This window comes from Dermacentor variabilis, chromosome 3, assembly GCF_050947875.1.
Source record: "Dermacentor variabilis isolate Ectoservices chromosome 3, ASM5094787v1, whole genome shotgun sequence".
NCBI classification, from domain to species: domain Eukaryota; kingdom Metazoa; phylum Arthropoda; class Arachnida; order Ixodida; family Ixodidae; genus Dermacentor; species Dermacentor variabilis.
In genome coordinates, this window is record NC_134570.1 from 18,303,897 (window position 1) to 18,318,947 (window position 15,051).

The following is a 15,051-nucleotide window of genomic DNA, read 5'->3' on the forward strand; positions in this document are numbered from 1 at the left end:
CCTGGGTACGTGCCTGAATCAAGGGTTCATATATAACAACATAAAATTTTTTTTTCTCACTTTACGGTCACCCTAAAAAAATTATGGTAAATTTTTTTCGAAATATGTCTCTCAGAAGAATTGGAATCTGCAGTGAGAAAATCGACCCTTGGCGGTTGCATATGGCGAAAGAAATGGACCCTCAAAGGGTTACCGTATTTACACAATTGTAAGTCGACTCGAATATAAGTTGACTCCCCACCACCACCCCCCACCCATATCGCGTGGCACAGGGAAAAAAGAAAAGCATACCCGAGGGTGCATTCGATAACAAAAATTTATTGGTAGCCAGCATGGTCGCTGGACTACTCGTCCGCACTTGTACCATTGTTCTCACTAGCGCTGCTATCGTCATAGTTGCTACGGTCCCACAGTGCGTCGTCGTCCAGCGAAATTCCACATTTGGCAAACGACCGCACCACAACATCTTGTGGAACAGCAGCCCATGCTGAATGCATCCAACTACATGCAGCTGTCAGGAAGGCTCTTTTGACAGGTTCGGTTGGCGCAAGTTCGCGGTCTTCTGCCGCCAACCACTCATACTCACGGCAGAGCAGGTCCTTAACAGGTGAAGATCCGGGCTTGTTTCGTGACCATGTCACACTTCACTGGCAGGTACTGATCGCACCTTTCAGCGACGTATGCCTCAAGCTTGGTCTATAGCTCCGGAAACCGTCCCCACTTTGGCCTGTGGGAAATTCTTCACTTGCCGTCACAGGTGAAAATTTTGCTTCGCTGCAGTTGCCACTCTTGCACTACCCGTTCAGAAACATCGAACTTGCGGCCCGCTGCGCAGTGATTTGTTTCACCGGCGTAAAGGACGGCAGCCCTCTTGAACGCTGCTGTGAACGAGCGCCATATGTTTAGTGGGCCTGGAGCACTCATGACGACTGAGGAAGCATGGAAGCAGCACCTAGCCGGCAGTCAAGCCGGAACGCGTCAAACTGAGAAACACATGAGCAGTGTCTGCTCTTCCATGAGCTATCGATATTCCCTGCAAGCGCCATCGTTCTGGGAGTGCCGCCACGAATAGAACAGCGGCACTTCCATCAACTATCAACACCCCCCCATAAGTGTTGTGTGCACTGTAAAACTAAAAAATGTTGAAAAACCCTTCCAAAAAACTAACAAATGCGCGGGATAGCGAAAACTACGGGTAGGGCCATAGAGCAAAGATAAAATTGTAGCTACGTTGTAGCTCCCCTGATATCTTGTTGGTCTCGCTTTTTTGGTGGTGCCATGTTTTGGTTTCGATTGTAAGTTGACCCCCCCACTTCAGATTTCCAAATTTAAAAATAATGGGTCGACTTAGTCGTGTAAATATGGTAAGCAACAATAAAGCGCAGTGCTTGAACTATCCTGTGATGCTTGAACTATCCTGTGTGATTCCTTTGAGAGCATTGCTTACTTGGCTGTGTCATATTGGTTTCAGTTCTAGCCTGACATTCATGGCACTGCTAAGTTGTTGAAAAGCCTTTACCTTGCTCTGATGCAGGGGATGCATTGTGCGAAGAGGATGTGTGTAAAATCTGCATGGAGGGCTGTGTGGACTGTGTGATCCTGGACTGTGGCCACATGTGCACCTGCACAGGCTGTGGCAAGCAGCTGAGTGAGTGCCCTATCTGCCGCCAATATGTTGTACGCGTTGTGCACGTGTTCCGCGCGTGACCCCAGAGGAGAGAGGAGCAGTACTGTATGGCCAATGCTGCTGACATCAAGCTGTGCTTCTGCAGAGAACACTATGTCCAGAAGTGCAAGGACTTGCGAGAACATGTGCAGCAGAGTGATGGGCTCCAAAATGGACAAACTCTCTGGCAGTACACAGTTTTAGTCTTGAGTTGGCATCGAAACAGCATGCGCTGTTACTGCAGAATGCTGACCACCGGAGGTGCAGTTATAGTTGTACCCATAATTAGTGACAGTTTCTTGTAGGCAAGCAGCAGACTGTATGAGTGTTTTAAATTTGTTCTTTAGTGGCAACAAGAGCAGACACACTATCAATGCCAAGGCAGGCAGAGGTGGCTGGGGTCTGGCGATGTTCTTGGGCTGTAGCATCCCACGCTTCCAGGTTGTGGTGACATTGCTTAACACCACAATATTAAATTTGTGCAGTGTTATGCCCTCCAAGGCAACTTCCTTTGCATGCTGCTAATGCTATACTGCTGTGTTCCTTGGTTTTATTGGAATTGTAAGCAGTTCTGCAGGAGATAGCAGAAAAAGAATAAGACAGACTGGATTTTTTGTTTATGGTATTTCATAATATTATTACTGTGGTGTTGCTACCTACCTAAGGAAACAGAACAATCAACAATTCTAGTGTATTTAGTTGCTGTAGGTAACTGAATTTTCGTTCATCAATTTTAGTACTATTTGCAATGTGTTGGAGTCTTTTAAACAGATGTGTAATGGTAATGATTACTAGAAGATTTTGTTATGGCTTTCTTGCTTCTTTATTCTGCACTGTAAAAAGTTGGTAACATGACTGTATTGTAACGATTGTGCTATTGTACACTTGTAAAGGTTAGTACTCATTTGCTTTTTGTAAAGATGCGCTGCAATTCTTTGATGTAATAGAAAGATGTCTTCAGGCAGTAGCTGTTTTCTTTCCACTCTACAAACCTTTAGTTCCTTTTTGAGATTCACATATCTGCTGCAGCTGCTCATAAGAGTGTAGTTAATACATTGCTATAATATTGTAACGTCTTGATGAGCATTTTTCTGTGTATATCACTCAGTAATGAATTTTAATTCAAGTTTGTCACAAGCTAAGCTTCATTTGAATGACTAGTAATACCGGAGACATGAAGTCATTGCATGAACAGTTGGTCAACGTTAAGCAGTATGGATGCTTTGTCTGGGGCATTAGGAATGCTCTTGTACAATTTCTTACAAAAGTAAAAGTGCGTGAAGTCAGCAGTTTGGTGGCTCCCACGTAATGGTGAGGGCTGAAAATTATTTTTGTCATGAAAGTTCATCTATTATTGAAGTGGCACACTGGGGGAATTGCAGTGTAACATCATCAGTTCATACCTGACAAAAATGTGGCATAACTACGCACTTCATGGCAGTACAGTACACACGTACCAGTAGCTACAAATTGTATTTTTGTGTGCTGCCACCAATAAAGAAATGAGATGCTACAATGATTGTTAATTAAAATACTCACTTAGAGGTTATCCTCTTTCTTTTCTCTTAAAAGTGGTGAAAAACAATGCCAGCTCCTTTGCCTGATCATGTGACAGAACACAGGCAATACAGAACAGCAGTTTAGGAACTAGTAGGGGAGCTCAATGGGAGAGCAGACAAGGTATGATGTGTGTGTGTATTACATGCCTGTGCAATGATTGAGAACCAGTGACACTACTATGTGTACATAGATTTAGGTGCACATTAAAGAACCCCAGGTGGTCCAAATTTTCGGAGTCTCCCACTACGGCCTCCTCATAATCAGATGGTGGTTCTGGCATGTAAAACTTCATAACTTGGCATTACTTTGAAATATGGTACCAGCTGCTGCATGGTGCAGATAATCCCATGCAATTTGTGTGCAGTGCGTTGCCTACTAAGTGCATGCTCTCCTTTTGCCAAGGCTCATGTTGTATGCATTCGTGCGAGCTTTTGTCTCTGTGCATGTAGAGACAGACACTCGCATTAGTGTGTGCGAGCTTCTGTTGGTGCACAGATTGTGGTACATAACTTGGTGAGCGAACATGGCGATAGCGTTCTGCGGGCTGCAAAGTTCTTCAGCACATTTGGGTTGTCGGAAGCACACAGTATGCTTCCAATACAACTTCACACAATGCAATGCGCACTGCCAAGCAGATAAGTGAATATGCTTATCATAATAGGGTGCACCTTCAGTGCATTTTTGATGCTTATCTATAAAGGTGTCATTGCATCCACACCAAAGCTGCAACCAGCGAAAGACTAACCTGCGCACATTAAAAAAATGTGTCCAAAAAGAAGTGTCGCAGCACAGCATGGCGTCAGCCACACAGGGAGTCGTGGCAGCACAGTTAGTTTCTACAGGGGAAAATGTGATCATGATACACACTAGCTAATATGCATACGATGAGCCACTATGGCTTAAACAGTCACCCAATATATTACACCCTAAGGAGTCAGAGTTTGGAATTAATTTTACCTATGTTTGAAGCATTTGTGCATTTTGCACAAGTACATATTAAGGAGATTTTACTGTATTCTTTTAGCAACAAGTGCTGTATTTTTGCATGTATAGCGTACATCTGCATATAACCTGTACTTCAATTATAACCCTGGAAAAATGAAAAGCCATTCATAAACCCACACAAGGTAGCTTGTGTGGCATTGACATTTACTTTAACAACCTGGCACCATTCAGCTCAAAGTGAAGCTCCACGAAGAACCTTGTTAACTTTGCCTTTACTGCTTCCACTGCAGCTTCACAGCAGTGATGCACACATTCATGTATAAATTTTGTCTTGAGATGTGGCTTCACAGCAGTGTGCTTTTAATTTCCACAGGGTCGCATTCAAAACCAATAAATTTGCATGTAATGCATGCTCCCTGTTTTTACTTGCATTTCTCTAAATTTTGATGCAGATTATATATGCAAAATTATGCTTTTTGTGTGAGGCATGGCTGTTGCAGTCTTATTTAAGTGTTGCCATACTTACACGAACTTAACATGCACCTTTTTTCAGTGAAAGTGGTTCCGAAAATCGCTTGTGTGTTACAGTCAGATATGAAACCAAAACTGCGTTCACGGCATTGGCAACACCCTTCTGTCAAAGGCTGTGTTCCAATTCTGGCTTGCACTGGAGACAGTATATGTAGACAGCTAAGGAGACAGCCGGAGACAGCTTCAAGCTCAAGTAATGGAAAATGTCTCAAACCGTCTGGAAGAAGCATGGAACACGCCTCTGCAATGTGATGCCACCTCGAAGTGACAAGACAAAATTGAGGAAAGCACACATTATTTCTGTATTTTAACTCCTTGCATCTGCACTCCTATGAAAAACACTATGTGACTTACATTAAGGACATAAGAAAGTGGGACTACATTTTCTTGTGTGCAGACATGTGCAGACAACCTTCCCGTAGTATTTCCAAGAGTCCTGCTTTGCCGCCAGCTTGTTTGGACAGGAAAGTAGCCTGCATAATTATAGACTTCGATGCTATCTTTGTGAGGCTGTCTTTTTGATCTTCGTCAGAATTAGAACAAGACTTAAGATGGCCACTGTCCACTTAACCACCTAGTTTCCAATCTGCGGCAAGTATGGGGACACAGCCACAGCCGTTAGACGCAGCGTCATTGCCATCATAAGATGGCGGTGAACACATTTTCGTTTTAATGCCTAGAATATATTTCTATGAAGGTTGCTGTGGTTTCATTTTGAGCTCGACTATGATCTCTAGTGGTATTCCCGATTAGTCACTTTCGGAGGTACTATCACTTTCACAAGATTTCGTGCAACTTAGTGCGTGATGTACTGGCGTATGATCGCCTGCGCTTCTGGCTCCGTGCCTGACTCACTATCTGCACACAGTGCTAGGAATGCTCTCCACTATATTGTTTTAAAAGTCTGATGCAGAGTTGTGTAAAATAATGGGAAAGTAATATCTCTACGTTATCGCTCAACCACCCTGGTGTGCTTGGCGTCTGTGGCCAATGAAGCACAAATGGCAACAATGACAGTGTGCCTGCATTATGAAAGCTCTTTCTAAAAAGAAGGTTCCCCTTCTGTGGAGGTAAAGTCCTGATGTCTTGTTTTATTCTGATTGCAAGCGTTTGGGGCATGCTATGTTTGTCTTTGATATATGTGATGCATGTTACGTTCGGATGCACTTTTATTTTTATCGTTTTACATTAACACTTGAAAGTTGGGCATGCATTAGATTTCGGGGCACATTAGGATTGTTTAACTATGGTATTTGTTGAGATATGTGCCTTTAAAGATTACGGAGTGCATGGTAGTTTTTTTTTTTTTTTTGCAGAACAAATTTCTTCTATGAGGACAAAAAGTTTGTTGTTTCTGACTGGGTTGTTCTAAGGCCACATCAGTGATTTTCATGATCAGAAAGAATATTTGGTAGTGCAGAATGGGATTAGTTATTGTTTCAATTTTTAAAGACAATGTCTTATCGAGTACCTTCACTTTTCCATATTGGGTATGTGGGTTTCTGACCCCTTTTGTGGGCCTATCTCGCAGATAATGCAGTCTAAAAATATGGATCGATCCAGAAGATTTTGCAGTAAAAAAATTGAAGTAGTTTGACACTCCTCCTGCATTTCTCCTGCGAGGGGTGAGGAAGTAGAGTGCAATGCACAGTGACTCTGCCTCTTTTGCACCCCAAGCTCGACCAGGATGACATTGTCTTTGAATGACGGCAGCTAAAGGTTGAATTGCCTTACAACTTTTTGTAACAGTGATAAAGAGGAAGAGCACAGGTAGCAGGTGTGTATGGTGGTTCTGCAGTGTAATGGCAAAGTGGCCGGGACAACACATGCATAGGCCAAGTGGAGGTCACACGTGTTGGCATAACCTGTCTGGCATGCCGAGTGGAAAGCCTCTCTTTCTGAAAACATAAACAGTAGGCTTTTATTTCGCATGTATAAATGCACCAACAACTGAGGAGACGATATGATGAGTGCCACTTGTATATTCCTGTGTCCATGTATATGTATAATATACATATATATGTATATATATATATATAATTTGCGGTATATGAATATTTATATTATGCATGTAGAAGACAGAGAGAGAGAGAGCGAAGGAGATTGATCTTGTAGAAATAGAGACATGCTACATATCTGCGCGGCAGTGTGATCACAGAGCATCGTCACCGGCATGTCAATGTGTAGGTGGCTGAAGGGTGCCCCTCTTTTCTTTTGTGGTCCCAGCAGGAGCAGGGTTATTGCGATCCGCACTGGGCTTTGCGTTCTGCTTCCTGTATGTGTCTGTTTGTGTGGTGTTAACTGTCGCGGCGTGCCGTCCGCTGGTCCCGGCTTTCCCTGACGGCGGCAACAGCGACATCTGCGCCGAGGCATTCCGCGCGTGCTGGGTTTGCACCGCGCGCACTGTGGTTGGCACGTGTCCCACTTTTGGTGGCCGGCCGCCAACTGCTGCTACTGCTGGACGGCTATGGCCAGAACTGTAGGCAGTGTTGGACAGGGATATGAGGAGGAAAATATTGCATGGTTACAATCATGAAGACATCCAGCATGACACAAAAACAAATGAGAACGCGATACCCTTAGTGCATCAAACGGGGCAGACATGAACTTCAAATGGTTTATATCAATTGTGTTGGTGATACATCTATATTTTCAGCAACAAATTTCCGTTTGAAATGTTGCTGTGATGGTGCTTGAATGCTGAGCACGTGCACACATTTTTTATAGTATATGCTTTTATTTTGCTTGAAAATAAACCAGTTGAAGTTTGTGCATAGATGCCCCATTGCGCATCCCTTTTAGTGCACTAACATGTACTTATTGAGATCACTACTGTCAGTTTGCCCAGCAACAAGTAAGTACTAAAAGTAGGTGCAGGCCTGGCTTCACCAACACATGTAATCAAGAGATTTTATGTCTACAGCTTGCACTGCCTTCTTTGCAGTGCTCAAACAGCTAGCCATTCTGCTTATCTCGTTTTTCTCTATTTGACAGGTCCACTTTCTCATCCTTTACTCATTGTCGCCACCAGCCTCAAATGCTAACAGCGATGCTTCTTAGAATTCACTTTCACATTGCACTTTGATTCAATTGCTTAGTCTGCGAAGTGCCGTGTCTTTGAACCAAGAGGCTGCACGTGCATAGAATTTTGATTATCATTAGGTGATGTTGGGTGATGAGTTTCATGGCCGCTATAGTTCCCTATGGGTTGACTAAAGCTTGGTTGACATTGACAATAAGCTATTCGTGATTGAAGAAGATTTGGGCAGAACCCATCTCGCAATGAACGCATGAACGTTAAAGGGCCCCTGAAACGGTTTGGACAAACTTTGTGGACGTGTAGGGTACAGCTAAAGCTAACCATTCGCACCACAATTTGTGTGAAACATGTCGTATTAAGAGAGCTGCGGACGATTACAAGTTACCCTCCTCCATAGTCGTGCATTTTCTCCTCAACTCGTTCGCCGAGTGATCGGGGCTAAGCTCCGCCTTCACTGGCTCTGCGTCATGATGGCATGACATGTCGACTTGCGGTTCTCTAGGAGTGAGTGCACGAAGCCTCTCCAAACTCTCCGCCAGCTGCTTGGCAGTCGACCCCAAGTGAGCGCTATCGCAGCACCAAACATGTCTGGTATTCCGGTAACCACAGGCTAGCCGGGTGTTTCCTGGGTGTTTCGACGGAACGGTAGAGGCATAAACTCAAGTTGATGAAAGAACTTAAGTGTAGACGTACGTGAGCTGCCTGAGCGGTCTCCACGTTCCAGCCACCCGTTGGCGCAGAGCTTAACCAGCCAAACAAAGAGCTAATATTGCTCTAACCAAGTGTAAAACACTTACAAAAACATGTTAACGATTACACTCCTGCGAAAAATTTACACTAGCAGCAAAGAAGAATACATTTTGTTACTGCTACTGTGTGTGGGTGAGTTCTGTGCCACCAGGTGGCTGTACCGTGCAGACCACGTTTGCGCTTCGGCTCATCCCGTGAAACGATACGCAAGGGGACACGGCTAGGCCCTGTCCCCTTGCGCTTGGGTTTACCCTAATGCCGGACTCGCGAAACGCTATTGCGTTAGTAATCTTCCGGTGTTAAGTGGCGGCCGCAAACGTGCAAATCCTGGCGCCGATCGGATAGCGGCAGTCCGATGCGCTGCAGCCAGTCCGCTCGTCTGCTGCCTTGCAGAGGGACACGATGTCGCAGCTTGACATATTGCCAGTCGCTAGGACGGTAGGCTTTTTCAGCCCGTGTTTTTCGCGCAGCAGATTTTGTTCGCGAGACAGCCTGACTTTGAAGCGTAGTGTGTAAGCATGAAAGTTGTGTTTTGGTTCTCTGAGTGTGAGTTGTCAGCAATAGACACACTCAAGTAATCATGGCGTGGGTCTTCGTCTTCAACGTGCTCGCTTCGCTGAAACTGTTGTTTCGTAGGCTCTGTTCTGACGCGCGTCGGCAGCACACGTACACTATCGGCGGCTCGTTCAAAGCTCCCACCTATCTGCTCCGGCCAGCTGTTTGGAGGCGCAACGGAAGATGGCAAACCAACATGGCTGCGTTTCCGGCTTCAAAAACGTGGTGCTGAGGTCTCCCCTATTTTGTTTCTTTTCTCCATGGCCTCCGTTTATCCGCTAAAACAGGATGTATACCAACACTCTAAGAACAGTTTACACCCTTTGGCTTGCCCCTTCTGCCACACAAAAATAATCATCTGCCTTGATGCGTTTCCTTTCGTTATCGCTGCAAGCCCGGAACATTCCAGTGACAAACGGCAAGCGCGTTATCAGAAGGGGCACTCCAAAGGGTGTAAACTGTTCTATGCTGATAACGCGCGTGCCATTCGTCACTGGAAAGTTCCGGGCTCGCAGCGATAAAGAAAGGAAACGCATCAAGGTAGATGACGATTATTTTTGTGTGGCAGAAGGGGCAAGCCAAAGGGTGTAAACTGTTCTTAGAGTGAACCGGGAATTCTTATAGAATTTGAATAGTCTGGACATACTCAGGGAAAACTCGGGGAATTTGTGCTTCTATCAGGGAAAATTATCTGTAACTTTATTTAAAGGGAACTAAAGTCGTGTTAATGCTGGCTCCAGTAACAGAGGAATCGCAACGAATCGTCATTGACTCCGTGTCATCGGCGCGATGCATTGCCAGACTAGTTAACGACCGATTTTTTCGGGCATGCCCGATAATTCGCACGGCTTTGTGGCACCACTACATACTGCAGTCACGGCAATGTATATTTGCTCTGACCGCAGGTTTGAAGCCACTACCGCCGCCATTTTGATTATCTCGCCGCCTCTAACCGGCACTCTCGCACGCAGATCCACTGGTAGCCGTACACTCTAAGAACAGTTTACACCCTTTGGCTTGCCCCTTCTGCCACACAAAAATAATCGTCATCTGCCTTGATGCGTTTCCTTTCTTTATCGCTGCGAGCCCAGAACTTTCCAGTAACGAATGGCACGCGCGTTATCAGCATAGAACAGTTTACACCCTTTGGAGTGCCCCTTCTGATAACGCGCGTGCCGTTCGTCACTGGAAAGTTCCGGGCTTGCAGCGATAAAGAAAGGAAACGCATCAAGGCAGATGACGATTATTTTTGTGTGGCAGAAGGGGCAAGCCAAAGGGTGTAAACTGTTCTTAGAGTGTAGCCACACTGCGGCAACGTTAGGCCTAGCTACTTCTACGTTCGCTATTAAGGTTCTTGTCGTGCGGTGACGTGTTTTAGAGCGCAGCTCTTTGGCGTCCGTTCCTGGGTTTCGCGTCGTCGTCGTCGTCGGCCTCGTAACCAGCTCCGCCCCCCTTTCATCCCCCCAGCGCTAGCAGCGACCGACTGATACCGCTGGATGCCGCTGACGCCGCTAGAGAGTCAAGATAACGTGACTGCATAGAACACCGTCGCCGCCATGCAGAAAGAGGAGGAAAGGGTCCCCCCCCCCCCTGTTCTTGTGTGGCGGATAGCTGGGGTTGACTCACTATCGCCGTCAGCGGCATCAGTCAGTCGCTGCTATCTCTTCCCTCCTCCCTTTATCGTGTTGTCCGCTTGCTGCGCGCGCTTCTGCCCCCATCGTTTGGCGCTGGGTGTACACGCCGCCCCCCTCCGCTTCCGCTTACTGCTGGTTGCTCTCGACGGCGGCGATGAGCCTCCGCTTCGGCGGCGCGAACTGCAGGGTCTTCTCGGCGGCGGCGATGAGCTTCTGCTTCAGCCTCGCTTACTGCTGGTTGCTCTCGACGGCGGCGATGAGCCTCCGCTTCGGCGGCGCGAACGGCAGGGTCTTCTCGGCGGCGGCGCTTAGCCTCTGCTTCCCCCACGGCTGTGACAACCTCGCGAGGCACTTGTATAGATCTCGTCTTTGAGAATCAAGCATTGGTGTACCAAGTCGAACGTATATCAGTCTATTTCTCCGACCACAAAGCTTCCTTCATGACTGTCAAGAACTGTTAGTGGAGTCTTTGTTAAAGGAATACGTGTGAAAAATAAAAAAAAAATTATGTGATAGCGCATACATGTGTTGCCCGATTTCTTTGCCTCAATCTATCGAAAAGGTGAAACAGCTTATTTGCTGCGCTCAAATTTCGCATTAGGAAGTAACGTAATCGTCGGTAATTTTTTCATTGAAAGAATTCGCCGTTGTCAGCAATGGCACCGACTCCGCCTTTGTAATCCTCGCGATTGTCTTCGAAACTCGCAGAGCACAGCGCGTTACGTAATGCCAGTCTCCGAAAGTTAGCTTCGCCTCAGTACAGCAATGTTAGGCGGTGAAGCATAACAAGCGTGAGAAAGGGCAATTGTCACGGGACACAGTATGTATTCCTTAATTATACACGTGTGCATCCCCGTCTCCTGTCACAGTACGAGCACCGATATGCCTAATAAGTGTACTGGCAGGCCTTAAGAGCTTTTTCGGACGTGCCTGTGGCAATTTGATCCCTTAAGGGCAGTTAAAGACATGCATTCATTTTTTTCGGACTGCCCGATTTTTCGGATGTATTTGCGGCTCCTAGGGAGTCCGAAAAATCGAACGTTGACTGTACAACTGACGAAGAGGATGCTTCAAATTATCCATGGGGTGAAAGCGTGGCAGGAGGAGGATGAGAACAGAAAGGACCAACGCGGTGAGGAATTGACGGGAAAAGAAGCTTGCCACCGCCTCTTTGAAGGAGCTTAAGTTCAAAAAACAAAGTGTTGGCTGACGCCGAGATGCAGGTGTCCCTCACCCAAGCCAAAGTAAACGCCTTAAAGCAGTGAAACCCAGCACTGAGATGTGTGCGGGCTGAGAGTTTGTCAGGACAGTTGAGGTTGGCTTCTCAGCGGCTGAGAATCTTAGTTGTGATAAAGTTCAGGCCTCATACCAATGAGCTTGCTATCAGTTGAAAGAAATAGCTCATATTCAAAAATAGTTACTTATGTATGCATCTCCTTTTCATTCGTATTTGAAAATTTTCGGCTCAATTTGGAATGGATTTTACGAATTTTTGGATGTGCATTTTACTAACATCTTTCTCTGTTTTCTTTTTAAATAAAATAGATATTGCTCTTTACGATTCAAACTGGATTAAGACATTTTTGTGTTTCAACAGGCTTACTAGAGAGTGACAGGATCGGGCCACATGGTGTCAGCCTGTCTTGACATAAAACAGAGTTCTGGCTCATTCAGGGAATATCGCAAAGGTGCTCAGGGAAAACTAAGAAAACTAAGAGAATTTGGAAGTGCCAACTTGGTAGACACCCTGTAGAACGTCCAGTCTGCTTTCGGATACCGGAATGCCGGACAGGCTAAACTCTCTATATTAAAGGGATTTTAAAGAGAAGCTTCCTTTGCGACCCCCCCCCCCCCTCCCACGCTTCTCTTGCTGAGCGTGGCTTCTACCTGCTGCTGGTGCTCGTACGTTCTCGCCGAATAACTCACACTCGGAGGGATGGGTGGATGGATGCTATGAGTGTTCCCTTTGGAGTGGGGCGGGGGGTTGCGCAACCAAGCTCTTGTTATTATATTGCCTAATGTCCTACCTATATAAGAAAAACAAAATGAAAAAATAAACTCCCACGAAGAATTCCCATCACCAAACTTTCTGAACCCCTAGTGTGAACGTTCTTTTTTTTTTTTTGTACACCTCCGTTGTTTGTCGTTCGCCTACTTCCAACAATTTTCCAATCGCCTCTTACTAATATCTATATCGGACATGTTTACTTTCCCCCAGCTTTCGCTGAACCCAAGGGCTTCAAGGAGGCCAGTGGTGCCTAAACTGACCACTGGACAGATATTTTCACATTTTAATAAAACATGCTCCATCGTTTCCCTAGCCAAAACGGGGGGGGGGGAGTGTGTCATTTGCCCCCCCCCCCCACACACACACTTTTGAAAGCGGGCAATTTTGGCTGCACGCTGGATAGTCGAACAAAACTACAGATGAAGCTAAATTTTCTTTCTGAATAGAGTGAGCGCATCAGTAATGCTTTTCTTTACTGCGCATCTCCTGCTTCGACAGCGAGGACTGTCTTTTGTGCCTTCTTATAGGGCGACGCGCGGGGTTGGCCATCTACAAACTCGCGTTGCGGAGAACGCCTGACGCTGGGCAGTTAGCGCGCTAACAAATGTCAGCTTGCGCAACTTGCATCATGCCCATGTTTTTGGGACCGCTGTTTCCGTATTCGAAAACACAATCAGCTTCGTACATTTAACCTGCAGGCGAGGGGGAGGTCTGAATAAATCATTACAATAAGCCACGCCCAACGACTGGCGTGCCTTACGGCATGAAATCGTTGGTTTATTAAATGCTGGAACTATTTAATCTCTGTCTAGAGATCGCCTAGGTAGCGTTAAGGCGTTTATTTGATCGGACTAGGAGCAGCGAAACGGCGACAGTTTGTAGGCAGAGCACGGACTCCGAGCGCGAGCGGCATTCACGAGAGAAAGCGCTGAAGAGGACGACCCACTATATCGTTGCAATCCTTCTGAATTACCCCCGGGAACAAAAAGGGAGCCACCCGACGACCTAGCTTGTCACTATGAGTGGGCCATAGTAGGTATTGAGACGGTCGACGTTGACAACGTCTCCTCCACGTCCGCAATGACAACACGAGCGGTGCACACCGCTATGGGGTGAATACGCTGGGCGCTGATTGTACATCAGCAATCTAACCAAACCATACAATGATTCCAGGACTACAGAAGAAGACAGATCTACCGGCCCCTGCTCTAAAGCAGCTGAGCTTACTTCTTTTGCATGAAGAGTACAGCAACCACGTGCATATCTATACCGATGGATCGACTACGTCGTCCAGTTCTGGTGGCGCGGTGGTTATACCAACGCGAGGAATAACACTGAGGTTCAAGACATCGCATGTCATGACCTCAACGGCGGCAGAACTAACGGCTCTGCGTCGTGCACTGGCATTCATTGATTCTGAAAGACCTAGAAAATGGGCTGTGTTCTGTAATTCAAAACTGGCATTACTGTGCACGCACTCAGTTCTCCGACGCCGTTGTCATGACCATTTGACATACGAACTCGTGAAACTTCATCATCACGTCCAACAAAAAAGGTCACGAGGTTGTTTTTCAATAGGTACCTGGCCATTGTGGAATCAGTGGCAATGATTCCGCCGATAACGCTGCTCGCACAGCACATCAAGAAGAGCACAGCGTTCCAATTTCGCTTTCGAGGACAGACGCCGCAAGGCAGCTTCGACACCTGGCACGCAGTCTCTCACTGACCGAGTGGAACTCGCCAAACGTACGACTTTCACGACTGCATCGATGAAACCCCTCACTGCAACTGCGACCTCCACTCGGACTTCCTCGACGTTTCGACGCTACGCTTCTCTGTCGCCTTTGGTTAGGAGCTGCCTTCACAAAGGCGTACTCTACATTAATTAGAGTGACCGACAGTGCAGCATGCGAGGTCTGCGGCACCGAAGAAAATATCGACCACCTGCTGTGCCACTGTCCACGATATGCCCCAGAAAGACAAGAACTTGCCAACGCTCTCCAAAAATGGACAATTGGCCGCTTTCTGTGCAGGTGCTGCTGGAACATCGCCCCCATCGCTCGTCGGCCCATAAAGCGGTGAAGGTGCTTTTGTGCTTCTTGAGGATGACTGGCTTGTGCGAACATCTGTGACTATTAATGCAATTTCTATAAGACCACACGTGTCAGCGAACTCACCGATAATTTCCTTCTTTCCTTCCCTGTTCTCTCTCCCTGTCATCTTTGTTTTCCCCTTTCCCATTCCCCCGGTGTTGGGTAGCCAACCGGACGTTATCCTGGTTAACCTTCCTGACTTCTGCTTTTCTCTTTCCCCTCCCATTTCCCTTCCGTGGCAGGCACTGCGAAAACAATTACGGTCGCGG

At 46.5% G+C, this 15,051-nt stretch overlaps 2 protein-coding genes across 2 annotated transcripts in view; one reads left to right on the forward strand and one right to left on the reverse strand.

The window, feature by feature from the left end:
- The window catches only part of LOC142575216 (E3 ubiquitin-protein ligase RNF34-like), a 32,115-nt gene extending 27,525 nt beyond the window's left edge, over positions 1–4,590 (forward strand). The window contains exon 5 of the mRNA XM_075684354.1: positions 1,535–4,590. Coding sequence (XP_075540469.1) covers positions 1,535–1,707 — 173 coding nt within the window. The 3' untranslated portion in view covers positions 1,708–4,590. The remainder of the gene's footprint in view (positions 1–1,534) is intronic.
- Positions 4,591–6,603: 2,013 nt separating this feature from the next.
- mtt (mangetout) overlaps positions 6,604–15,051 on the reverse strand; it is a 50,555-nt gene continuing 42,107 nt past the window's right edge. Inside the window, exon 9 of the mRNA XM_075684352.1 lies at positions 6,604–7,179. The gene's annotated coding sequence lies outside the window, so the exon portion shown is untranslated. The remainder of the gene's footprint in view (positions 7,180–15,051) is intronic.